Here is a 27,714-nt window from a genome sequence, read left to right on the forward strand (position 1 = left end):
TGTGAGTGTGACGCCCCCTGCTGCATTACCATATTACTGCTGTCACTGCTGCTTCTATGTGTGACGCCCCCTGCTGCATTACCATATTACTGCTATCGCTGCTATGTAAATGTGACGCCCCCTGCTGCATTACCATATTACTGCTATCGCTGCTGCTTCTATGTAAGTGTGACGACCCCTGCTGTATTACCATATTACTGCTATCACTGCTGCTTCTATGTAAGTGTGACACCCCTGCTGCATTACCATATTACTGCTATCACTGCTGCGTCTATGTGAGTGTGACCCCGCCTGCTGCATTACCATATTACTGCTCTCACTGCTGCTTCTATGTGAGTGTGACGCCCCCTGCTGCATTACCATATTACTGCTATCACTGCTGCTTCTATGTAAGTGTGACACCCCTGCTGCATTACCATATTACTGCTATCGCTGCTGCATCTGTGTGAGTGTGACGCCCCCTGCTGCATTACCATATTACTGCTATCACCGCTGCTTCTATGTGACCCCAGACAGTAATGTGATGCCCCCTGCTGTATTACCATATTACTATCTCTGCTGCTTCTATGTAAGTGTGACGCCCCCTGCTGTATTACCATATTACTGCTATCACTGCTGCTTCTATGTGAGTGTGACGCCCCCTGCTGCATTACCATATTACTGCTATCACTGCTGCTTCTATGTAAGTGTGACACCCCCTGCTGTATTACCATATTACTGCTATCGCTGCTGCTTCTATGTAAGTGTGACACCCCCTGTTGCATTACCATATTACTGCTAACACTGCTGCTTCTATGCGAGTGTGACGCCCCCTGCTGCATTACCATTTTACTGCTATTGCTGCTTCTATGCGAGTGCGACGCCCCCCTGCTGTATTACCATATTACTGCTGCTTCTATGTGTGACGCCCCTGCGGCATTACCATATTACTGATATCGCTTCTGCTTCTATGTAAGTGTGACGCCCCCTGCTGCATTACCATATTACTGCTATCGCTGCTGCTTCTATGTAAGTGTGACGCCCCTGCTGTATTACCATATTACTGCTATCACTGCTGCTGCTATATAAGCGTGACGCCCCCTGCTGTATTACCATAGTACTGCTATCGCGCTGCTTCTATGTACGTGTGATGACCCCTGCTGTATTACCATATTACTGCTATCACTGCTGCTTCTATGTAAGTGTGACACCCCCTACTGCATTACCATATTACTGCTATCACTGCTGCTATGTAAGCGTCACGCCCCCTGCTGTATTACCATATTACTGCTATCGTGCTGCTTCTATGTACGTGTGATGACCCCTGCTGCATTACCATATCACTGCTATCACTGCTGCTTCTATGTAAGTGTGACGCCCCCTGCTGCCTTACCATATTACTGCTATCACTGCTGCTTCTATGCGAGTGTGACGCCCCCTGCTGCATTACCATATTACTGCTATCACTGCTGCTGCTATGTAAGCGTCACGCCCCCTGCTGCATTACCATATTACTGCTATCACTGCTGCTTCTATGTAAGTGTGACGCCCCCTGCTGCATTACCATATTACTGCTATCACTGCTGCTGCTATGTAAGCGTCACGCCCCCTGCTGCATTACCATATTACTGCTATCGCTGCTGCTTCTATGTGAGTGTGACGCCCCCTGCTGTATTACCATATTACTGCTATCGCTTCTGCTTCTATGTAACTGTGACGCCCCTGCTGCATTACCATATTACTGCTATCGCTGCTGCTTCTATGTGAGTGTGACGCCCCCTGCTGCATTACCATATTACTGCTATCGCTTCTGCTTCTATGTAACTGTGACGCCCCCTGCTGCATTACCATATTACTGCTATCACTGCTGCATCTATGTGAGTGTGACGCCCCTGCTGCATTACCATATTACTGCTATCACTGCTGCTTCTATGTAAGTGTGATACCCCCTGCTGCATTACCATATTACTGCTATCACTGCTGCTTCTATGTAAGTGTGACACCCCCTGCTGTATTACCATATTACTCCTATCGCACTGCTTCTATGTACGTGTGATGACCCCTGCTATTTACCGGGTGTAGTATGGCTGACCGGCGGTCTCCTGACCGGCGGTCAGCTTACCGACGCCGGGATCCCGGCAGCATACCGACGCCGGGATCCCGGCGGGGAGGGGCGAGTGCAGCAAGCCCCTTGCGGGCTCGCTGCGCTCGCCACGCTGCGCTCGCCACGCTGCGGGCTCGGTGGCGACCTGCGGTCGCCACGGGTTCTATTCCCACTCTATGGGTGTCGTGGACACCCACAAGTGGAAATAGTCCCTGTTGGTCGGCATGCCGACCATCGGGATACTGAGCCGGCGGGATGGTGGAGGAGGTCATGTGACTGCCGGTCAGCAGATCGCCAGTCACATGAATACCACCCATATTACCATATTACTGTTATCGCTGCTGCTTCTATGCAAGTGTGACGCCCCTCTGCTGCATTACCATATTACTGCCATCACTGCTGCCTCTATGTAAGTGTGACGTCCCCTGCTGCATTACCATATTACTGCCATCACTGCTACCTCTATGTGAGTGTGATGCCCCCTGCTGCATTACCATATTACTGCTGTCACTGCTGCTTCTATGTGACCCCACACAGTAATGTGATGCCCCCTGCTGTATTACCATATTACTATCTCTGCTGCTTCTATGTGAGTGTGACGCCCCCTGCTGCATTACCATATTACTGCTATCACTGCTGCTTCTATGTGAGTGTGACGCCCCCTGCTGTATTACCATATTACTGCTATCACTGCTGCTTCTATGTAAGTGTGACGCCCCTGCTGTATTACCATATTACTGCTATCACTGCTGCTTCTATGTAAGTGTGACGCCCCCTGCTGCATTACCATATTACTGCTATCGCTGCTGCTTCTATGTGAGTGTGACGCCCCCTGCTGTATTACCATATTACTGCTATCACTGCTGCTTCTATGTGAGTGTGATGCCCCCTGCTGTATTACCATATTACTGCTGTCACTGCTGCCTCTATGCGAGTGTGACGCCTCCTGCTGCATTACCATATTACTGCTATCACTGCTGCTTCTATGTGAGTGTGACGCCCCCTGCTGCATTACCATATTACTGCTGTCACTGCTGCTTCTATGTGTGACGCCCCCTGCTGCATTACCATATTACTGCTATCGCTGCTGCTGCTATGTAAGTGTGACACTCCCTGCTGTATTACCATATTACTGCTATCACTGCTGCTTCTATGTGAGTGTGACGCCCCCTGCTGCATTACCATATTACTGCTGTCACTGCTGCTTCTATGTGTGACGCCCCCTGCTGCATTACCATATTACTGCTATCGCTGCTGCTGCTATGTAAGTGTGACACTCCCTGCTGTATTACCATATTACTGCTATCACTGCTGCTTCTATGTAAGTGTGACACTCCCTGCTGCATTAACATATTACTGCTATCGCTGCTGCTTCTATGTGAGTGTGACGGCCCCTGCTGCATTACCATATTACTGCTATCACTGCTGCTTCTATGTGAGTGTGATGCTCCCTGCTGCATCACCATATTACTGCTATCGCTTCTGCTTCTATGTGAGTGTGACGCCCCTGCTGTATTACCATATTACTGTTATCACTGCTGCTTCTATGTAAGTGTGACGCCCCCTGCTGCATTACCATATTACTGCTGTCACTGCTGCTTCTATGTGTGACGCCCCCTGCTGCATTACCATATTACTGCTATCGCTGCTGCTGCTATGTAAGTGTGACACTCCCTGCTGCATTAACATATTACTGCTATCGCTGCTGCTTCTATGTAAGTGTGATGCTCCCTGCTGCATCACCATATTACTGCTATCGCTTCTGCTTCTATGTAAGTGTGACGTCCCCTGCTGCATTACCATATTACTGCTATCACTGCTGCATCTATGTGAGTGTGACGCCCCCTGCTGTATTACCATATTACTGCTATCACTGCTGCTTCTATGTGAGTGTGACGGCCCCTGCTGCATTACCATATTACTGCTATCGCTTCTGCTTCTATGTAAGTGTGACGCCCCCTGCTGCATTACCATATTACTGCTATCACTGCTGCTTCTATGTGAGTGTGACGGCCCCTGCTGCATTACCATATTACTGCTATCACTGCTGCTTCTATGTGAGTGTGACGGCCCCTGCTGCATTACCATATTACTGCTATCGCTTCTGCTTCTATGTAAGTGTGACGTCCCCTGCTGCATCACCATATTACTGCTATCGCTTCTGCTTCTATGTGAGTGTGACGCCCCTGCTGTATTACCATATTACTGTTATCACTGCTGCTTCTATGTAAGTGTGACGCCCCCTGCTGCATTACCATATTACTGCTGTCACTGCTGCTTCTATGTGTGACGCCCCCTGCTGCATTACCATATTACTGCTATCGCTGCTGCTGCTATGTAAGTGTGACACTCCCTGCTGCATTAACATATTACTGCTATCGCTGCTGCTTCTATGTAAGTGTGATGCTCCCTGCTGCATCACCATATTACTGCTATCGCTTCTGCTTCTATGTAAGTGTGACGTCCCCTGCTGCATTACCATATTACTGCTATCACTGCTGCTTCTATGTGAGTGTGACGGCCCCTGCTGCATTACCATATTACTGCTATCGCTTCTGCTTCTATGTAAGTGTGACGTCCCCTGCTGCATTACCATATTACTGCTATCACTGCTGCTTCTATGTGAGTGTGACGCCCCTGCTGTATTACCATATTACTGCTATCACTGCTGCTTCTATGTGAGTGTGACGGCCCCTGCTGCATTACCATATTACTGTTATCACTGCTGCTTCTATGTAAGTGTGATGCCCCCTGCTGTATTACCATATTACTGCTGTCACTGCTGCTTCTATGTGAGTGTGACGCCCCCTGCTGTATTATCATATTACTGCTATCACTGCTGCTTCTATGTGTGACGCCCCCTGCTGCATTACCATATTAGTGCTATGCCAAGCAGTGCACATTGTTATATATACCAAACAGGGCACATTGCTTCATATACCAAGCAGTGCACATTGCTACATATACCAAGCAGTGCACACTGTTCTATATACCAAGCAGTGCACATTGTTATATATGCCATGCAGTGCACATTTCTAAATTTGCCAAGCAGTGCACATTGCTACATATACCAAGCAGTGCACATTGCTACATATACCAAGCAGTGCACACTGTTCTATATACCAAGCAGTGCACATTGCTACATATACCAAGCAGTGCACACTGTTCTATATACCAAGCAGTGCACATTGTTATATATGCCATGCAGTGCACATTTCTAAAATAGGATTTTGGTACTTACCAGGTAAATCCTTTTCTTTGAATCCATAGGGGGCACTGGAGTACTCTTGGGGATATGGACGGCGTAGCAGAACAAAGGCACTGAATATTTAAATTTAGAACTCTCCACCCCTCCATATCCCAGAGTACCTCAGTGTACGAACCCAGTGTTTTTACTGAGCGAACTGCTATAGAGAGGTTGACAATGGAGAATTCCTATAACATACCGGACAACAACAAAGTTGACCCATAAAGTTAATGTCAACTAAACAGTTGACAGCATAACCGATAGACCTTGATAGTTTGAACCAAAAAGGTGAAAATGTGTTACCATAAGCTCCTTTGAGCTTAATACAAACAAGGTAAAACATGTTACCCTAAGCTCCTCTGAGCTTAAAACAACCCAGGTAAACTGCTCTGGGTGGGCGTCCAGTGCCCCCTATGGATTCAAAGAAAAGGATTTACCTGGTAAGTACCAAAATCCTATTTTCTTCTTCATCCACTAGGGGTCACTGGAGTACTCTTGGGACGTACCAAAGCTTCCCTCGTGGGCGGGAGAGCTGTTTGACACTTGTAACAGTAGGCAGCCAAAGCTAGATGCTGATGCCGCAACCATTCATAACGTGTAAACGTGCACAAACGTGGTGCACTGAAGGCTATGTAGCCGCGTCGTAGACGCTCCACGACCCGCTGGGGCTGACATTCCCACAGAACCTGTGGGATGAGCTGTTACTGACGTAGGCGACTGTAACTTAGCCTTAAAGTAAGCCTGACTTGTAGTCATTGTTATCCAACTGGATAATGTCTGCTGAGAAAACTGGCTAACCCCAGTTGGCAGCATTATAGAGAACAAACAACGTATCCGTATTACGTACTGTAGACGGTCGGGACATATAGACGCGTAATGCGTGTACCACATTCAGAATTCTAGAATGTGCTGTCAACACAGGAACCACTATTGGTATACTGATTGCTTTGTCATGAGAAAACTTAAATACGGTGGCTTGGAATACAAGGCACCCAAATATGAAAACAAAACCCTTGCCGAAGCTAAGGCTAGAAGAAAAATGTTTTCCCAAGTGAGAAACTTAATCCCCATTTGTTGTAAGGGTTCAAAATATGAAAACTGTAAGAAATGTGAACCCAACCTCAAGTCGCCTGGCGCTGTAGGTGGGATAAATGGAGGCTGCACTTTGATGACACCTTGTATAAAGGTGTGTACCGACGCAATAGAGTCAAACGTCTTTTGAAAATAAGTTGACCACACAGATACCTGCACCCTCAGTGCAGATAAACGCAGTTCTCCATCCCACCCTGTTTGTAAAATAACAGAATACGGGTAACTTGAAAGATGATGTCGGAAACTTCCGAGCTTTACCACCTATATAGGCACACCAAATTTGTAATAATGAATTTGTAATAATGAGCTGCCTTAAGCAGCTTACTAGCTCGTAACATGATTAGTATAACCGATACTGTAATGCCCTATTTCTTTTCTTAAGAGGGCGGTCTGAACCCCCCACCCCGTCAACCGCAGCCGCGGTATATACGTAATAGGTACATAGGTAACTAGGGGTAAAAGAACGTTCCCTGTTGTAACAGGTTGGACGTATTATGAGCGGACCAAGATCGTGTGCCAGTATTCCTTGGAGATTCGAGAAGCAAGCTCTCCGAAACCCATGAGATATCACTAGTATGACTGTGACGAACTGTCTTATGATCCGTTTTCGCAACGGAGAGAGCAGCGGAAAATGGTGGAGCCAGATACACGATGCTGTATGACCACACGAATGTGAGAGACTCCACCGCCACTGCCCTTGTGATCTGTCGTTCTGTACACATACTGAGCGTTTGTAATTGTGGCGAGATGCCATCATGTATACCTGAGGGTAACTCCTTTTGTGTATTCACATATGAAACACCTCTGGATTTACTGTCCAGTTTTCAGGATATAAATCCTGACGGGCGAGATCATCTGTCTAACAGATGTCCACTCACGGAATGAACCCCGTTGACATCCTCACATAATGGTGTTGTGGGCAATAGAGGATTCGAGTTACCTGCTGCATTGCCATGCGGCTTCTTGGTTCTCTGTGGTTGTTGTGTATGCAACTCCCGTTGCGTTGTCTGACTGCACTTGGTCAGACTGAAAGCGAAGCATGTAGTGCATTGAAAATTGCACGGAGTTCCAGGACATTTATCGACAGCAATCTGTCGTGATCCGTTTTAGAACTCTGTCGCTGATCTTTTTTAACTACAACTCCTGAACCTCTGAGACTCTTGTCCAGAGTATATACACCCTCGCCCCTCTGTGGGAAACGCGAGTGAAGGCCGGCGAACTAAAGCGCTTTGAAAACACATCATTATTGTTAACAGGCGAATACACCAATGTACCGCTAGTGTGCGTAAGCTTTTACACCAATTACTAGATGTACATTTGTTCTTGCTGGTGTAGTAGGTAAATGTCTTTGATTTACCGTATTTATAATCTTACCTAGGAATTGACGTCGTTTAGACGGAATTAGATGCGATTGTTTTTAAACTTGACCTGCCACCGCTGTATACATTAGTAGCGCAAGTTAGAGGAACTCTGTTGAGACAGAGTTCTAATGAGCAGATCGTCTAAGTATGGACGATTGTCTCTGAGATGAGCTATCATCACCAACATCACTTTGGTAAATACCCGAGGCGTTGACACAATGCCAAATGGTAGTGAAATGGTTAATGGTTGTGGCGTTTTGCAAACGCTAGAACCTGTGATGACCAAACCGGAATGGGTAAATACGCATTGTGAAGATCAAGTGCAATTATGCAATTTTGTGGCTCCATATATGCAAATAGTAACCGCAGAAAATCCATTTTCAAACTGCATTAAGTGACTTGCTGATTGAGACTGCGACGGAGCTGTCTGGTTTTGTTACCCCAAACAGAGGGGAATAAATAACCCTGACTCTGTTGGTGTACTACTGCCTGGATATAAAAACAGCTGAAAACCAGCAAAGACTACATGGCAACCTACCAAACCGTTCGACAGAGGCAGTCTTGTCCTTTAATCTGTAAATATCTGAGACATCCATGAGTTGATGTCTGGAAACCCCGCAAATGTAACGTGTAAAGACGCGCTTCCAGATTGGAACATGGAGATGCCTAAGAGGTCATCAAGCCACTGGCTTGCTGACTGTAGCGTCGTGTCGTTACAAGGCGTGACTGTTTTGTCTTAAGAGATTAAACGCCGGCACCAGTATTTCCGTTATGATACTGGCTGCGGTAATGGCTGAATATCAAATTTAGGACCAACAAGCTCTGGCCTTGTCGCGCTTAAACTAGCGACGATGAAAGTAACCGGCGTTAGCAGAAGCTTTACAGATATACTCTGCAGCTTATTTTTCATTGTTTCCATACATAGAGTCTAGTGACCCAAATGTATTCTGGGTTTTTATAATGTTTGACACAGACGCATTTACCAATGGCGGATCGCGTCATTTTGGAAACGATTAAATAGTGGTTAGAGTCTACTCAGTCTCTGTAAAAATGGAGACATTGACTCACTGGGATTTAGCAATGTATGGTTGTCAAAAACCCCACCCTATGTGAGTGCTGGTCTAATGTACCCTTCTCACTGGTAGTTATCGGTGTGAGATTTGACATAGAATCGTGCATTAAATTATAAGACCAGTCAACAACTGTCTTTTGTTAGAGCTGGCGGAGTAACTTCCGAGACTCCGATGTTACCGCTCTTGTAATTTGAATTGCCAATGCTTAACATAGGATTTTTAAAATTATTTGTAGTCTGCGCTAGAGCCTTACTCGCTATGCAGACAGACCCCACAATAGGCAACGGACAGACACTTGCACGACTTATTGTTATGTGTCATATATATATTTTATTGCTGAACAGCCTATTTATATGAAACTCATGGTTGTTTTCTCTACGGAAATCTATAGTAAAAGCGAAAGATTTATTTGATGTGAAGAGAAACTAGAGTATTCTTTATGTGAAAAGCAGTTCACATGGGCATGTGAAACCCGAACCAAATTCCCACTAACACCCCTGCGCCTCTGGTGGCTTAGAGATGTAGGGCAGGAATGTTCCAGAATTACACCCTGGAAAACAACAGGAAGCATGGTTAAAATGGCCCCTTTGCCATGCGGACCGTGATAATCACAGAACAAGTGACAAATGTTTCCGTGTTAATCTAGCTTATTATACAGTATAATCACAGGCTGGGTACAACACATGCTCTATTAATAAATAAATATATATATATATATATATATATATATATATATATATAGGCTCAATAGCCTATGATAATTACAGACATTAATATATTTATACAGCATTTACATAAGCTGAATAGCCTATTATACAGTGATAATCACAGACTTAATATAGGCTCAATAGCCTATTATACAGTGATAACCACCAACATTAATATATAGGCTGAATAACCTATTATACAGTGATAATAACAGCCATTAATATAGGCTCAATAGCCTATTATACTGTGAAACTCACAGACAGTAATATAGGCTCAATAGCCTATTACTCCCAGGACAGGTAACAATTATAAATACCTGTCACATATATATAGCTGCCTATACACTGTGCTGCTGTTTATATATTTAATCCGCCAGAATTCCACCGTGCCTTTTAACGCTGTGTCCTGCGGGAAGCCTGCAGCCTCATAGCGCTGGCACATGTGGGTGGATGGCTGCTGGGCGGCCGGACGGAGCAGCGGTCCCCGTCTCTTTACTGAGACCGAGGGAGCGTCTGCGGCCGTATGGCGCTGGCGGCCGGACGGAGCTGGGCGGCCGGACGGAGCGCTGTGCAGACATAGCGGCTGGGGCTTGCGGGCGGAAGAGCGGAAGCAGGTATTAACCCCAACATAGCGGGGCGGCAGCCTGCGCTGACCGCCCCGTTCCCCAGCCTACCTTGCTTGTCTCCTGATCATGGCTGCGACGGGCTTCTTATGTGTAAGCTCGTCCAGCTGTCTTGTAAATCATGGCTGTGACGGGCTTCTCTGTGTAAGCTCGTCCAGCTGTCTTGTAAATCATGGCTGTGACGGGCTTCTCTGTGTAAGCTCGTCCAGCTGTCTTGTAAATCATGGCTGTGACGGGCTTCTTCTGTGTAAGCTCCGTCCAGCTCTGTAGTCCTGGCTGCGACGGAGCTTCTTTGTGTAAGCTCCGTCCAGTCCTCTAAGTCATCTGGAGTAGATCATGGCTGCGACGGGGCTTCTTCCTGTAAGCTCCGTCCAGCTCAGGCAGCAGTTCATGGCTGTGACGGGGCTTCTATCTGCAAGCTCCGTGCTACAGCAGGTAGTGAACTGCGTGTGGCTGTGAGGGTGCTCTTTGTGAGGACCGACACGCCATGCGCTGCCCGTGCAGCGGCACTATCCCGGACCCATGTTTTTCTTGAAACTGGGAAGGGATGTGCTATTAAAAAAAAATTAAAAATAAAAATGAAAAATTAATAAAAATCTTCCAACAAGTGTGGGAATCCCACAAGCCGATGTTAGTGCTTTGAGCACAGAAAAAACACTGGGTTCGTACACTGAGGTACTCTGGGATATGGAGGGGTGGAGAGTTCTAAATTTAAATATTCAGTGCCTTTGTTCTGCTACGCCGTCCATATCCCCAAGAGTACTCCAGTGACCCCTAGTGGATGAAGAAGAAATATGCCAAGCAGTGCACACTGTTCTATATACCAAGCAGTGCACATTGTTATATATGCCATGCAGTGCACATTTCTAAATATGCCAAGCAGTGCACACTGTTCTATATACCAAGCAGTGCACATTGTTATATATGCCATGCAGTGCACATTTCTAAATATGCCAAGCAGTGCACACTGTTCTATATACCAAGCAGTGCACATTGTTATATATACCAAGCAGTGCACATTGCTACATTTACCAAGCAGTGCACATTGTTACATAGGCCAAGTAGCGCACACTGTTCTATATACCAAGCAGTGCACATTGTTATATATACAGTAGCACACAGAACACATTATTACATATACCATGATGTGTAATACCTAATCTGTTGTAGACACTCCACGGCAGAAGCAAAACAACAATCTTTAGTGTTTGACAAGACCTGTGGAGAAAAAAGCTCTATTACCACAATGACCATTTCCTTTCCTTCTCTCTGGAGCGATTGTGTCATGATGTCACATGAGGGGAAGTCAGAGGAACACCATCAGTGATCACAAGCACATACTTGTGCATAATCTGTTTAGGGCAAATTGGGGTCTGTGGCTGGTGTTTAGAGAAAGGCGTTGGTTAGTGCATATTAGAGACACCAGCCACAGACCCCGGAGCCGGAGAAGGTTACTCCTGACACCGACACGGGAACCAGCCAGAGACCGCTTACTGCAAAGTGTCTAGCACCTGCCGCCAACGGACACGGTTGTCAGTGGATAGTTTTACGACATCGGTACATCGATAGCTTGTATAGTAAATGATACAGATACTTCATTATTTTTATACATTTGGATGTTTTTATGAGCCAAGTGGATTGTTCTATTGTTATGTAAATTGTTACATCTGTGGTAGCTGTATTTGTATCAGAGGAGTAACAATTTGGTATTGTGCAATTACATATGTATCTGTCCTAAGTAAATGTTTGTATCTTTAAGCAAGTCTCTTGTATCAATTGAGTGAAAGCAGACACATAAATATACAGTGTGTATATATATATATATATATATATATATATATATATGGTGAACTAACAGCGCCAAAAAAAACAGTAGAAAATAATTTTTCACAGTATGTCGGTTATAAGTGTACCCCAATGACATATCTAGTCACAATATGCCACTCCCCTTTCTTTATGGGGCGTCTGCTGGATCTTAGGTAAAACCTGCACTTGTACGTGTGCAGGATAGATAAAAAATGGAAAAAGCGAATAAGATCAGAGCGACCATAGGTGGTAAATACTCTAGGTGACTATAAAAAGTTTCTTTTAAAAACAATGCGGGGTTTATTTACAAAGAACGTTTAAGAAAATTGCACATAAAAAGACAACATACAAGAATGCTTTTTTAAAAAACCATTACAAAATCTTTAAAAAACATTCCAAAGGGCATGTAAAAGACAAGAATAAAATGGTGCTAAAAATTCATGCACTAAAAGATGAGAGACATTAGAAACAACTGTATATCTAAAATTATGTAAAAAAATATATATGTATATAAAAATTCGGTATAAAGAAAAAGCAGCTTAACTGAGGATTTCAATAGTAGCAGGAATCACCCAACGCGTTTCGTCTGGTCTGACTTCATCAAGGGGTAATGAGCAGAGTGGGACACATCATCTATATATACCCCTGTGGGTAAGGAAGTGATTGATGACTTCACTTCCTGTAATTAATTGACATTAGGAAACAGGATTCAAAAACACACAGTAATTGTAACTGATGGTGAGGGAGGCAATAGATGTAGTAAAGCGCTTGATTTGCGCTTGCAAACTGTGCAGGGAATCTTTATAAAACATTAAAATCGTTCAGGAGAGTTCATTCCGGTATATGACGCTAATCGCGTCATTTCCGCCCCACATCCGGTGTTCGGGGCTTCCTTCTGCGCATGCGCCGGCCGATATGAAGGAAGGTGCGGCGGCCATCTTCTTGGAGTCCGTACTGCCAGACAGTTACATGTACTGGAAGCGGGTGCCGGCGGCCATATTTTCATAGATGATATTCAATCAGCTAGATAGGTAGTAATCATTCCCATTGTCTCCAAACCGGAAAACCGCATATGTAAACAAAGGATAAAAGCGGAATCAGATCTTATAGACGTTTAAGAATCATGTATAGTCCATAGAGTATATACAGATTCCTCAGATTACTGGAGACTAGGTATTAAATATGTTAATGTTGTACTGTGGTTAGTTCATAACCTAGATCTGATAAACATATGTACAGTGTAAACCATACTTCTAATCTCCCTATGGGAATGACACCCCTGTAGAATAGTGCATCTGAAAGGCATCAGGGGATTCAAATTAGAGTACAGATGGTAGATATATTCCCATCCATATTCCCAATACTTTCTTCTTGACATCGCCCACTTGCCTTTCTTTTCTTAGCTAGGTTCATGTTGGAACGCGGTGCAGTGGCTCCCCAACCTCTGGACCTTTTCTCCTACCGACCAGATCCTAAATTACAGTCATACCACACTGGATATGCCCAAATTCGTCTGATCTTGGAAGCCAAGCAGTGTTGGCCCGGCCAGTACTGGGTAAGGAAACTTCCCAAGAAGACCGGGTGATGTAATAACTGGATCAGGGGCATGCTATTTCTATATCTCTGTATTCAAATTAATTAAAATTACTCTTTTATTTATGACGGTATCTACCTATATATAAATACTATAAATATGATATTAACTGCCACATCAACTTTCTAGTATACTAATCTTATATCTACCATCTGTACTCTAATTTGAATCCCCTGATGCCTTTCAGATGCACTATTCTACAGGGGTGTCATTCCCATAGGGAGATTAGAAGTATGGTTTACACTGTACATATGTTTATCAGATCTAGGTTATGAACTAACCACAGTACAACATTAACATATTTAATACCTAGTCTCCAGTAATCTGAGGAATCTGTATATACTCTATGATTATACATGATTCTTAAACGTCTATAAGCTCTAATTCCGCTTTTATCCTTTGTTTACATATGTGGTTTTCTGGTTTGGAGACAAGGGGAACGATTACTACCTATCTAGCTGAATGAATATCATCTATGAAAATATGGCCGCCGGCACCCGCTTCCAGTACATGTAACTGTCTGGCAGTACGGACTCCAAGAAGATGGCCGCCGCACCTTCCTTCATATCGGCCGGCGCATGCGCAGAAGGAAGCCCCGGACACCGGATGTGGGGCGGAAATGACGCGATTAGCGTCATATACCGGAATGAACTCTCCTGAACGATTTTAATGTTTTATAAAGATTCCCTGCACAGTTTGCAAGCGCAAATCAAGCGCTTTACTACATCTATTGCCTCCCTCACCATCAGTTACAATTACTGTGTGTTTTTGAATCCTGTTTCCTAATGTCAATTAATTACAGGAAGTGAGGTCATCAATCACTTCCTTACCCACAGGGGTATATATAGATGATGTGTCCCACTCTGCTCATTACCCCTTGATGAAGTCAGACCAGACGAAACGCGTTGGGTGATTCCTGCTACTATTGAAATCCTCTTTTAAGCTGCTTTTTCTTTATACCGAATTTTTATATACATATATATTTTTTTACATAATTTTAGATATACAGTTGTTTCTAATGTCTCTCATCTTTTAGTGCATGAATTTTTAGCACCATTTTATTCTTGTCTTTTACATGCCCTTTGGAATGTTTTTTAAAGATTTTGTAACGGTTGTTTAAAAAAGCATTCTTGTATGTTGTCTTTTTATGTGCAATTTTCTTAAACGTTCTTTGTAAATAAACCCTGCATTGTTTTTAAAAGAAACTTTTTATAGTCACCTAGAGTATTTACCACCTATGGTCGCTCTGACCTTATTCGCATTTTCCAATATATATATATATATATATATATATATATATGTCACATTAGTACATTATATGCTCTCTGCCAGTTCACCAAGTGCTCTAATCACTTGTGTATAAATGATTTTTAACTTCAAGGCTGTGGCAACGCCTGGATTATGTGCAGCTAGTGTATGTGCGTCCTGCACACATCCCCAGAGTACTCACAGCATGGAGCCACGTGTTATGTGCGTCCTGCACACATCCCCAGAGTACTCACAGCATGGAGCCACGTGTTATGTGCGTCCTACACACATCCCCAGAGTACTCACAGCATGGAGCCACGTGTTATGTGCGTCCTGCACACATCCCCAGAGTACTCACAGCATGGAGCCACGTGTTATGTGCGTCCTGCACACATCCCCAGAGTACTCACAGCATGGAGCCACGTGTTATGTGCGTCCTGCACACATCCCCAGAGTACTCACAGCATGGAGCCACGTGTTATGTGCGTCCTACACACATCCCCAAAGTACTCACAGCATGGAGCCACGTGTTATGTGCGTCCTACACACATCCCCAGAGTACTCACAGCATGGAGCCACGTGTTATGTGCGTCCTACACACATCCCCAGAGTACTCACAGCATGGAGCCACGTGTTATGTGCGTCCTACACACATCCCCAGAGTACTCACAGCATGGAGCCACGTGTTATGTGCGTCCTACACATCCCCAGAGTACTCACAGCATGGAGCCTCGTGTTATGTGCGTTCTACACGTCCCCAGAGTGCTCACAGCATGGAGCCTCGTGTTATGTGCGTCCTACACGTCCCCAGAGTACTCACAGCATGGAGCCACGTGTTATGTGCGTCCTACACGTCCCCAGAGTGCTCACAGCATGGAGCCTCGTGTTATGTGCGTCCTACACGTCCCCAGAGTACTCACAGCATGGAGCCACGTGTTATGTGCGTCCTACACGTCCCCAGAGTGCTCACAGCATGGAGCCTCGTGTTATGTGCGTCCTACACGTCCCCAGAGTACTCACAGCATGGAGCCTCGTGTTATGTGCGTCCTACACGTCCCCAGAGTACTCACAGCATGGAGCCTCGTGTTATGTGCGTCCTACACGTCCCCAGAGTGCTCACAGCATGGAGCCTCGTGTTATGTGCGTCCTACACGTCCCCAGAGTACTCACAGCATGGAGCCTCGTGTTATGTGCGTCCTACACGTCCCCAGAGTACTCACAGCATGGAGCCTCGTGTTATGTGCGTTCTACACGTCCCCAGAGTGCTCACAGCATGGAGCCTCGTGTTATGTGCGTCCTACACGTCCCCAGAGTGCTCACAGCATGGAGCCTCGTGTTATGTGCGTCCTACACGTCCCCAGAGTGCTCACAGCATGGAGCCTCGTGTTATGTGCGTTCTACACGTCCCCAGAGTGCTCACAGCATGGAGCCTCGTGTTATGTGCGTCCTACACGTCCCCAGAGTGCTCACAGCATGGAGCCTCGTGTTATGTGCGTCCTACACGTCCCCAGAGTGCTCACAGCATGGAGCCTCGTGTTATGTGCGTCCTACACGTCCCCAGAGTGCTCACAGCATGGAGCCTCGTGTTATGTGCGTCCTACACGTCCCCAGAGTGCTCACAGCATGGAGCCTCGTGTTATGTGCGTCCTACACGTCCCCAGAGTGCTCACAGCATGGAGCCTCGTGTTATGTGCGTCCTACACGTCCCCAGAGTGCTCACAGCATGGAGCCTCGTGTTATGTGCGTCCTACACGTCCCCAGAGTACTCACAGCATGGAGCCACGTGTTATGTGCGTCCTACATGTCCCCAGAGTGCTCACAGCATAGAGCCACGTGTTATGTGCGTCCTACACGTCCCCAGAGTACTCACAGCATGGAGCCACGTATTATGTGCGTCCTACACGTCCCCAGAGTGCTCACAGCATGGAGCCACGTGTTATGTGCGTCCTACACGTCCCCAGAGTGCTCACAGCATGGAGCCTCGTGTTATGTGCGTCCTACACGTCCCCAGAGTGCTCACAGCATGGAGCCACGTGTTATGTGCGTCCTACACGTCCCCAGAGTACTCACAGCATGGAGCCTCGTGTTATGTGCGTCCTGCACACATCCCTAGAGTACTCACAGCATGGAGCCTCGTGTTATGTGCGTCCTACACGTCCCCAGAGTGCTCACAGCATGGAGCCACGTGTTATGTGCGTCCTACAGGTCCCTAGAGTGCTCACAGCATGGAGCCACATGTTATGTGCGTCCTACAGGTCCCCAGAGTACTCACAGCATGGAGCCACGTGTTATGTGCGTCCTACAGGTCCCTAGAGTGCTCACAGCATGGAGCCACGTGTTATGTGCGTCCTACACGTCCCCAGAGTGCTCACAGCATGGAGCCACGTGTTATGTGCGTCCTACACACATCCCCAGAGTACTCACAGCATGGAGCCACGTGTTATGTGCGTCCTACACATCCCCAGAGTACTCACAGCATGGAGCCACGTGTTATGTGCGTCCTACACACATCCCCAGAGTACTCACAGCATGGAGCCACGTGTTATGTGCGTCCTACACACATCCCCAGAGTACTCACAGCATAGAGCCACGTGTTATGTGCGTCCTACACGTCCCCAGAGTGCTCACAGCATGGAGCCACGTGTTATGTGCGTCCTACACGTCCCCAGAGTACTCACAGCATGGAGCCACGTGTTATGTGCGTCCTACAGGTCCCTAGAGTGCTCACAGCATGGAGCCACGTGTTATGTGCGTCCTACACGTCCCCAGAGTACTCACAGCATGGAGCCACGTGTTATGTGCGTCCTACACACATCCCCAGAGTACTCACAGCATGGAGCCACGTGTTATATGCGTCCTACACATGTCTCTCAGAGCACCCTGGGACGCGCACGGCGTGGGCACTTAGATTGCTGCCTTTATATTATTTGTACTTTGATATAACGAGTCTGAGCCGGTACAGAACTATTGTTAATGAAAAACTGATCGTTTATTAATAAACTTATTTATTTCAGCATTTGGCTCTTCAGAAGTTCTAGTTCTTAACCAAAGTAAGCATTTGTGGAGCTGGGAATATGAGTGACACGGGAAGAGCCGGGATGGCGCAGCGGTGTCTACTTACCTTCTTACTGTCACCCAGGAAACTAATGCTGGTCGGCCAGAACCTCCTGTAAGGAAATAAGAGTAAGAAATGTAATCACCACTAATCGCTGCCAGGACTCACCAGCCTCCACACCAGAAGGTCAACACTGATGACGTACACATGGTTACATCATTAATGTCGACACCTGCAAAATGTTGACATGGATGACATTTACATTGACAGAATGTTGACATTTCCATTAGCGTTATTATCCTTTATGTATATGGCGCCACAAGGGTTCTGCAGCGCCCAATTACAGAGTACATATGCACATAATCACAACAGGAAAACAGTGACTTACAGGTGAAGACAATACAGGACAAGTACAGGCTAACTAAGCATGACTACACCAGTAAATGACAGAGATAAGTTCCAAGGTGGCCACAAAACTGTGGGATCTGGGCAGTTGAGGATTATTAAAGTAAGAAAAGGATAAGCACATGAGGGAAGAGGGCCCTACTCGTGAGAGCTTACATTCTAAAGGGGAGGGGTAGACAGACAGGGGTGACACAGATGGGGTACATAGAGAGCATAGAACAGAGGGTTAGGATGAGATGGGGCTGGGTTTGGTGAAGAAGTGGGTCTTGAGAGCCCGTTTGAAGTTTTGTAGAGAGGTGGAGAGTCTGAGGGGGAGAGGTAGAGAATTCCAGATATAGGGAGCAGCATGTGAGAAATCCTGGAGGTAGGAGTGGGAGGAAGTAATCCGTAGGCAGGAGAGTCAGTGTGCATTAGCAGAGCGAAGAGGACGGGTGGGAGTGTAAAGGGAGATAAGGTCAGAGATGTAGATGGGAGAGGAGTGGGTGAGGGCCTTGTGAGTGTGAGAAGCGTGAATTGGATTGTGAAGGGGAAGGGGAACCAGTGAAGGTCTTGTAGGAGAGGAGAGGTGGACGTAGTGCGTTTGGTGAGGAAGATGAGCCGGGCAGTAGCATTGAGGATAGATTGGAGTGGAGAGAGGTATTTGTCAGGAAAGCCAGTCAGGAGGAGATTACAGTAATCCAGTCTGGAGATGACCAGTGAGTGGACGAGGGTCTTTGTAGCACTCTGGGTCAGAAAGGGTCTGATCCAGGAAATATTTTTTAGATGGAAACGGCAGGTTTGTGAGAGGTGCTGAATGTGTGGTGTGAAGGAGAGGGAGGAGTCAAAGATTACTCCAAGACAGCGCACTTGGGGGCTAGAGGAGATAGTAGTGCCATCAATAGATAATGAGATTGTAGGAGGTGAGGTTATGCTGGAGGGAGGAAAGATGATCAGCTCAGTCTTAGACATGTTGAGTTTAAGAAAGCGCTGGGACATCCAGGAGGAGATAGTTATGGTTACTGTTAGGGACAGAGGAGAAAGAGAAAAACCCATAGCGCCAACATTTCAGCAATGTCATCATTACATCAGTGACAACACAACAAATGTCAGCAACAAGATATATCACACACAGCACATCCCTCTGCATAACCCCATACAGAAATGTGACGCCCCCTGCTGTATTACCATATTACTGCTATCACTGCTGCTTCTATGTAAGTGTGACGCCTCCTGCTGTATTACCATATTACTGCTATCACTGCTGCTTCTATGTAAGTGTGACGCCCCCTGCCTTATTACCATATTACTGCTATCACTGCTGCTTCTATGTAAGTGTGACGCTCCCTGCTGTATTACCATATTACTGCTATCACTGCTGCTTCTATGTAAGTGTGACGCCCCCTGCCTTATTACCATATTACTGCTATCACTGCTGCTTCTATGTAAGTGTGACGCTCCCTGCTGTATTACCATATTACTGCTATCACTGCTGCTTCTATGTGAGTGTGACGCCCCCTGCTGCATTACCATATTACTGCTATCACTGCTGCTTCTATGTAAGTGTGACGCTCCCTGCTGTATTACCATATTACTGCTATCACTGCTGCTTCTATGTGAGTGTGACGCTCCCTGCTGTATTACCATATTACTGCTATCACTGCTGCTTCTATGTGAGTGTGACACCCCCTGCTGCATTACCATATTACTGCTATCACTGCTGCTTCTATGTGAGTGTGACGCCCCCTGCTGCATTACCATATTACTGCTATCACTGCTGCTTCTATGTAAGTGTGACGCTCCCTGCTGTATTACCATATTACTGCTATCACTGCTGCTTCTATGTGAGTGTGACGCCCCCTGCTGCATTACCATATTACTGCTATCACTGCTGCTTCTATGTAAGTGTGACATCCCCTGCTGCATTACCATATTACTGCTATCACTGCTGCTTCTATGTAAGTGTGACGCCCCTGCTGCATTACCATATTACTGCTATCACTGCTGCTTCTATGTAAGTGTGACACTCCCTGCTGTATTACCATATTACTGCTATCACTGCTGCTTCTATGTGAGTGTGACGCCCCCTGCTGCATTACCATATTACTGCTATCACTGCTGCTTCTATGTAAATGTGACGCTCCCTGCTGCATTACCATATTACTGCTATCACTGCTGCTTCTATGTGAGTGTGACCCCCCTGTTGTATTACCATATTACTGCTATCACTGCTGCTTCTATGTAAGTGTGACGCCCCCTGCTGTATTACCATATTACTGCTATCACTGCTGCTTCTATGTAAGGGTGACGCCCCCTGCTGCATTACCATATTACTGCTATCACTGCTGCTTCTATGTAAGTGTGACGCTCCCTGCTGTATTACCATATTACTGCTATCACTGCTGCTTCTATGTGAGTGTGACGCCCCCTGCTGCATTACCATATTACTGCTATCACTGCTGCTTCTATGTAAGTGTGACGCTCCCTGCTGTATTACCATATTACTGCTATCACTGCTGCTTCTATGTGAGTGTGACCCCCCTGTTGTATTACCATATTACTGCTATCACTGCTGCTTCTATGTAAGTGTGACGCCCCCTGCTGTATTACCATATTACTGCTATCACTGCTGCTTCTATGTAAGGGTGACGCCCCCTGCTGCATTACCATATTACTGCCATCACTGCTGCTTCTATGTAAGTGACTCCCCCTGCTGTATTACCATATTACTGCTATCACTGCTGCTTCTATGTAAGTGTGACGCCCCCTGCTGTATTACCATATTACTGCCATCACTGCTGCTTCTATGTAAGTGACTCCCCCTGCTGCATTACCATATTACTGCTATCACTGCTGCTTCTTTGCAAGTGTGACGCTCCCTGCTGTATTACCATATTACTGCTATCACTGCTGATTCTATGTAAGTGTGACGCTCCCTGCTGTATTACCATATTACTGCTATCACTGCTGCTTCTATGTAAGGGTGACGCCCCCTGCTGCATTACCATATTACTGCCATCACTGCTGCTTCTATGTAAGTGACTCCCCCTGCTGTATTACCATATTACTGCTATCACTGCTGCTTCTATGTGAGTGTGACGCTCCCTGCTGTATTACCATATTACTGCTATCACTGCTGCTTCTATGTGAGTGTGACGCCCCCTGCTGCATTACCATATTACTGCCATCACTGCTGCTTCTATGTAAGTGACTCCCCCTGCTGTATTACCATATTACTGCCATCACTGCTGCTTCTTTGTAAGTGTGACGCTCCCTGCTGTATTACCATATTACTGCTATCACCGCTGCTTCTATGTAAGTGTGACGCCCCCTGCTGTATTACCATATTACTGCTATCACTGCTGCTTCTATGTAAGTGTGACGCTCCCTGCTGTATTACCATATTACTATTATCTCTGCTGCTTCTATGTAAGTGTGACGCCCCCTGCTGCATTACCATATTACTGCTATCACTGCTGCTTCTATGTAAGTGTGACACCCCCTGCTGCATTACCATATTACTGCTATGTCTGCTGCTTCTATGTGAGTGCGACGCCCCCTGCTGTATTACCATATTACTGCTATCACTGCTGCTTCTATGTAAGTGTGACGCCTCCTGCTACATTACCATATTACTGCTATCTCTGCTGCTTCTATGTGAGTGTGACACCCCCTGCTGTATTACCATATTACTGCTATCACTGCTGTTTCTATGTAAGTGTGACGCCCCCTGCTGTATAACCATATTACTGCTATCACTGCTGCTTCTATGTAAGTGTGACGCCCACTGCTGCATTACCATATTACTGCTATCACTGCTGCTTCTATGTAAGTGTGAAGCCCCCTGCTGCATTACCATATTACTGCTATCTCTGCTGCTTCTATGTAAGTGTGACGCCCCCTGCTGCATTACCATATTACTGCTATCACTGCTGCTTCAATGTGTGACGCCCCCTGCTGCATTACCATATTACTGCTATCACTGCTGCTTCTATGTGAGTGTGACCCCCATGCTGCATTACCATATTACGGCTATCACTGTTGCTTCTATGTGAGTGTGACCCCCCTGCTGCATTACCATATTACTGCTATCACTGTTGCTTCTATGTGAGTGTGACCCCCCTGCTGCATTACCATATTACGGCTATCACTGTTGCTTCTATGTGAGTGTGACGCCCCCTGCTGTATTACCATATTACTGTTATCACTGCTGCTTCTATGTGAGTGTGACGCCCCTGCTGTATTACCATATTACTGCTATCACTGCTGCTTCTATGTAAGTGTGACGCCCCCTGCTGTATTACCATATTACTGCTATCACTGCTGCTTCTATGTGAGTGTGACGCCCCTGCTGTATTACCATATTACTGCTATCACTGCTGCTTCTATGTAAGTGTGACGCCCCCTGCTGTATTACCATATTACTGCTATCACTGCTGCTTCTATGAGAGTGTGACGCCCCCTTCTGCATTACCATATTACTGCTATCGCTGCTGCTTCTATGTAAGTGTGAAGCCCCCTGCTGTATTACCATATTACTGCTATCACCGCTGCTTCTATGTGAGTGTGACCCCCCTGCTGCATTACCATATTACTGTTATCACTGCTGCTTCTATGTGAGTGTGACGCTCAATGCTGCATTACCATATTACTGCTATCACTGCTGCTTCTATGTGAGTGTGACCCCCCTGCTGCATTACCATATTACTGCTATCACTGTTGCTTCTATGTGAGTGTGACGCTCAATGCTGCATTACCATATTACTGCTATCACTGCTGCTTCTATGTAAGTGTGACGCCCCCTGCTGCATTACCATATTACTGCTATCACCGCTGCTTCTATGTAAGTGTGACGCCCCCTGCTGCATTACCATATTACTGCTATCACTGCTGCTTCTATGTGAGTGTGACGCTCAATGCTGTATTACCATATTACTGCTATCACCGCTGCTTCTATTTAACCCAATACAGTAATGTGACGCCTCCTGCTGTATTACCATATTACTGCTATCACTGCTGCTTCTATGTAAGTGTGACGCCCCCTGCTGCATTACCATATTACTGCTATCTCTGCTGCTTCTATGTGTGTGACGCCCCTTGCTGCATTACCATATTACTGCTATGTCTGCTGCTTCTATGCGAGTGTGACGCCCCTTGCTGCATTACCATATTACTGCTATCACTGCTGCTTCTATGTAAGTGTGACGCCCCCTGCTGTATTCTCATATTACTGCTATCACTACTGCATTTATGTGAGTGTGATGCCGCCTGCTGTATTATCATATTACTGCTATCGCTGCTGCTTCTATGTAAGTGTGACGCCCCCTGCTGCATTACCATATTACTGCTATCACTGCTGCTTCTATGTAAGTGTGACACCCCCTGCTGTATTACCATATTACTGCTATCACTTCTGCCTCTATGTGAGTGTGACGCCCCCTGCTGCATTACCATATTACTGCTATCACTGCTGCCTCTATGTAAGTGTGACGTCCCCTGCTGCATTACCATATTACTGCTATCACTGCTGCTTCTATGTAAGTGTGACGCCCCCTGCTGCATTACCATATTACTGCTATCGCTGCTGCTTCTATGTAAGTGTGACGCCTTTGCTGTATTGCCACATTACTGCTATCGCTGTTGCTTCTATGTAAGTGTGACGCCCCCTGCTGTATTTCCATATTACTGCTATCGCTGCTGCTTCTTTGTAAGTGTGACGCCCCCTGCTGCATTACCATATTACTGCTATCACTGCTGCTTCTATGTAAGTGTGATGCCCCCTGCTGCATTACCATATTACTGCAATCAGTGCTGCTTCTATGTAAGTGTGACGCCCCCTGCTGCATTACCATATTACTGCTATAACTGCTGCTTCTATGTAAGTGTGACGCCCCCTGCTGCATTACTATATTACTGCTATCACTGCTGCTTCTATGTAAGTGTGACGCCTCCTGCTGCATTACCATATTACTGCTATCACTGCTGCTTCTATGTAAGTGTGACGCCACCTGCTGCATTACCATATTACTGCTATCACTGCTGCCTCTATGTGAGTGTGACGCCCCCTGCTGCATTACCATATTACTGCTATCACTGCTGCTTCTATGTGAGTGTGACGCCCCCTGCTGCATTACCATATTACTGCTATCACTGCTGCTTCTATGTAAGTGTGACGCCCTCTGCTGCATTACCATATTACTGCTATCACTGCTGCTTCTATGTAAGTGTGATGCCCCCTGCTGCATTACCATATTACTGCTATCACTGCTGCTTCTATGTGTGACGCCCCTGCTGCATTACCATATTACTGCTATCACTGCTGCCTCTATGTAAGTGTGACGCCCCCTGCTGCATTACCATATTACTGCTATCACTGCTGCTTTTATGTAAGTGTGACGCCCCCTGCTGTATTATCATATTGCTGCTATCACTGCTGCCTATATGTAACCCCGTACAGTAAGTGTGACGTCCCCTGCTGTATTACATATTACTGCTATCACCGCTGCCTCTATGTAACCCCATACAGTAAGGTGCAAACATTCCACAGGGTGACGTAAATGCTATAAGGTGTAATAAATAAAATTTTAATTACCTACCGGTAAATCCTTAAATAAGAAGGATTTAATTACCTACTGGTAAATCCTTTTCTTGTAGTCCGTAGAGGATGCTGGGGTCCACATTAGTACCATGGGGTATAGACGGGTCCACTAGGAGCCATGGGCACTTTAAGAGTTTGAGAGTGTGGGCTGGCTCCTCCCTCTATGCCCCTCCTACCAGACTCAGTCTAGAAACTGTGCCCGAGGAGACAGACTTACTTCGAGAGAAGGAAATACACAGATAGTGGTGAGATTCACACCAGCTCACACATAACAAGGCAAACCAAGCTAACCAGCCTGAACAACCTCAGCAACAGCTGAATAACAGAATTCAACCAAGTAACAAGGTAGTACCGAACCAAGTAACAACTGCAGGAAAACGAAGCGCTGGGTGGGCGCCCAGCATCCTCTACGGACTACGAGAAAAGGATTTACCGGTAGGTAATTAAAATCCCATTTTCCCTTACGTCCTAGAGGATGCTGGGGTCCACATTAGTACCATGGGGATGTACCAAAGCGCCCAGTACGGGAGGGAGAGTGCAGAGGCTCCTGCAGAACTGATTGACCAAACTTTAGGTCCTCAGAGGCCAAATTATCGAACTTGTAGAACTTAGCAAACGTGTTCGACCCTGACCAAGTAGCCGCTCGGCAAAGCTGTAAAGCCGAGACACCCCGGGCAGCCGCCCAGGAAGAACCCACCTAACGAGTAGAGTGGGCCTTAACAGATTTATGGACACGGCAATCCTGCATGCTGGATAGTGAACCTGATCCAGCGAAAAATCGTCTGCTTAGAAGCAGGATACCCAATCTTATTGGGATCATAAAGTACAAACAGAGCGTCCTACTTTCTGTGACTAGAAGTTCTCTTCACATAAATCTTCAAAGCCCTTACAACATCGAAGGACTTTGAGGTAATTGAGGAGTCAGTAGCCACTGGCACAACAATAGGTTGGTTGATATGAAAAGCCGACACAACCTTTGGAAGAAACTGCTGACGCATCCTGAGCTCAGCTCTATCTTCATGGAAAATCAAGTAGGGGCTCTTGCAGGACAATGCCCTCAATTCAGACACACGCCTAGCCGAAGCTAATGCCAACAGCGTGACCGCCTTCCAAGTGAGAAACTTGACCTCAACCTCCTGTAGAGGCTCGAACCAATCCGATTGCAGGAACTGCAGCACAACGTTAAGATCCCAGGGTGCCGTAGGCGGCACAAAGGGAGGCTGGATGTGCAACACCCATTTCAAGAAAGTCTGAACGTCAGGGAGGGAAGCCAATTGTTTCTGGAAGAAAATGGATAAGGCTTGGACCTTTATGGATCCCAAACGCAGACCCACATCCACACCTGTTGGAGAAAGAGTAGAAACCGTCCACCGTAGGAAACTTCTTGGATTCACACCAAGACGCATACTTTTTCCAAATGCGACGGTAATGTTTAGACGTTACTCCCTTCCTAGCCTGCATCAGGGTAGGAATAACCTTGTTCGGAATGTCCTTCCGAGCTAAGATCTAGCGTTCAACTGCCATGCCGTCAAACGTAGCGTGGTAAGTCTTGATAAGCTAACTGCCCCTGTTGCAGAAGGTCCTCTCGAAGAGGAAGAGGCCTAGGGTCTTCCAGCAGTAACTCCAGAAGATCCGCAGTACCAAGCTCTTCTTGGCCAGTCCGTTCTTGTTGAGGCGGGAGGCCATCATGTCTATTTGAGGTACACCCCAAAAATTTGTTACCTCCGTGAACACCTAACCCCACTATCCCGGATGGAGATAGTGTCTGCTGAGGAAGTCTGCTTCCCAGTTGTCCACTCCCGGAATGAAGATTGCTGACAGCGCCACTGCGTGCTTTTCTGCCCAAAGGAGGATTCTTGTTACCTCCGACATTGCAGCCCTGCTCTTCGTTCCGCCCTGTCGGTTTATGTATGCCACCGTCGTTACATTGTCCGACTGAACCTGAATGGCCTGATCTTTCAGAAGCTGTGCCGCCTGTAAAAGACCGTTGTACACGGCTCTTTGTTCCAGAATGTTTATTTGAAGGATGAATTCCAGACTTGACCAAAAGGATCCAGTTCTGAATCCCGAACCTGCAGACCTCGAGAAGGTGAGGCATCTGTAGCCACCATAGGAGCGAAATCCTGTCTTTCGGCGACAGCCGTATTCTCTGGTGCATGTGCAGGTGAGATCCCGACCACTTGTCCAGGAGACCCAGTTGGAAGGACCTTGCATGAAATCTTCCGTACTGCAGAGCCTCGTAGGAGAATGCACTGATGAACCAATACCCGGGCAGGCTTCAAGACATCCCAGACCATTGTTTGTATCACCAACGCCTTCTCCACCAGTAGAAACATCCTCTGCACTTCCGTGTCAAGGATTATCCCCAGGAAAGACGATCTCCTTGTCGGCTCCAAATGTGACTTTGGAAGATTCAGGATCCATCCATGATCCCTGAGCGGTCGAGTTGTGAGAGCAATGGACTGAAACAACCTTTACCTGGATGATGCCTTTATCAGCAGATCGTCCAGATATGGAATTATGTTCACTCCCTGTCTGCGGAGCAGTACCATCATCTCTGCCATCACCTTGGTGAACACCCTCGGTGCCATGGAGAGGCCGAATGGCAGTGCCTGGAACTGATAATGACAATGCAGCAGTGCAAATCTTAGATAAGCCTGGTGAGGCGGCCAGATTGGAATGTGAAGGTATGCATCCTTGATATCCAGGGATACCAGGAATTCCCCCTCCTCAACACCTGACATCACCGCTCTCAGAGACTCCATTTTGAACTTGAATTCCCTCAAATAGGGGTTTAACGACTTCAAGTTAAAAATTGGTCTGACCGAACCATCCGGTTTCGATAC

At 46.4% G+C, this 27,714-nt stretch overlaps 1 protein-coding gene and 1 pseudogene across 2 annotated transcripts in view; both read right to left on the minus strand.

Annotated features, from left to right (window-relative positions):
* The window catches only part of ALS2 (alsin Rho guanine nucleotide exchange factor ALS2), a 384,700-nt gene that overhangs the window by 12,513 nt on the left and 344,473 nt on the right, over window positions 1–27,714 (minus strand). For both annotated transcript variants that reach the window (XM_063950453.1, XM_063950454.1), the window contains 2 exons: window positions 17,956–18,001; window positions 11,343–11,404 (listed from right to left, as the gene is read on the minus strand). In XM_063950453.1, coding sequence (XP_063806523.1) covers window positions 11,343–11,404; window positions 17,956–18,001 — 108 coding nt within the window. The remainder of the gene's footprint in view (window positions 1–11,342; window positions 11,405–17,955; window positions 18,002–27,714) is intronic.
* On the minus strand, window positions 9,201–9,290 carry LOC134985972 (U5 spliceosomal RNA; annotated as a pseudogene).

Source organism: Pseudophryne corroboree (assembly GCF_028390025.1).
Source record: "Pseudophryne corroboree isolate aPseCor3 chromosome 7 unlocalized genomic scaffold, aPseCor3.hap2 SUPER_7_unloc_10, whole genome shotgun sequence".
Classification (NCBI taxonomy): Eukaryota; Metazoa; Chordata; class Amphibia; order Anura; family Myobatrachidae; genus Pseudophryne; species Pseudophryne corroboree.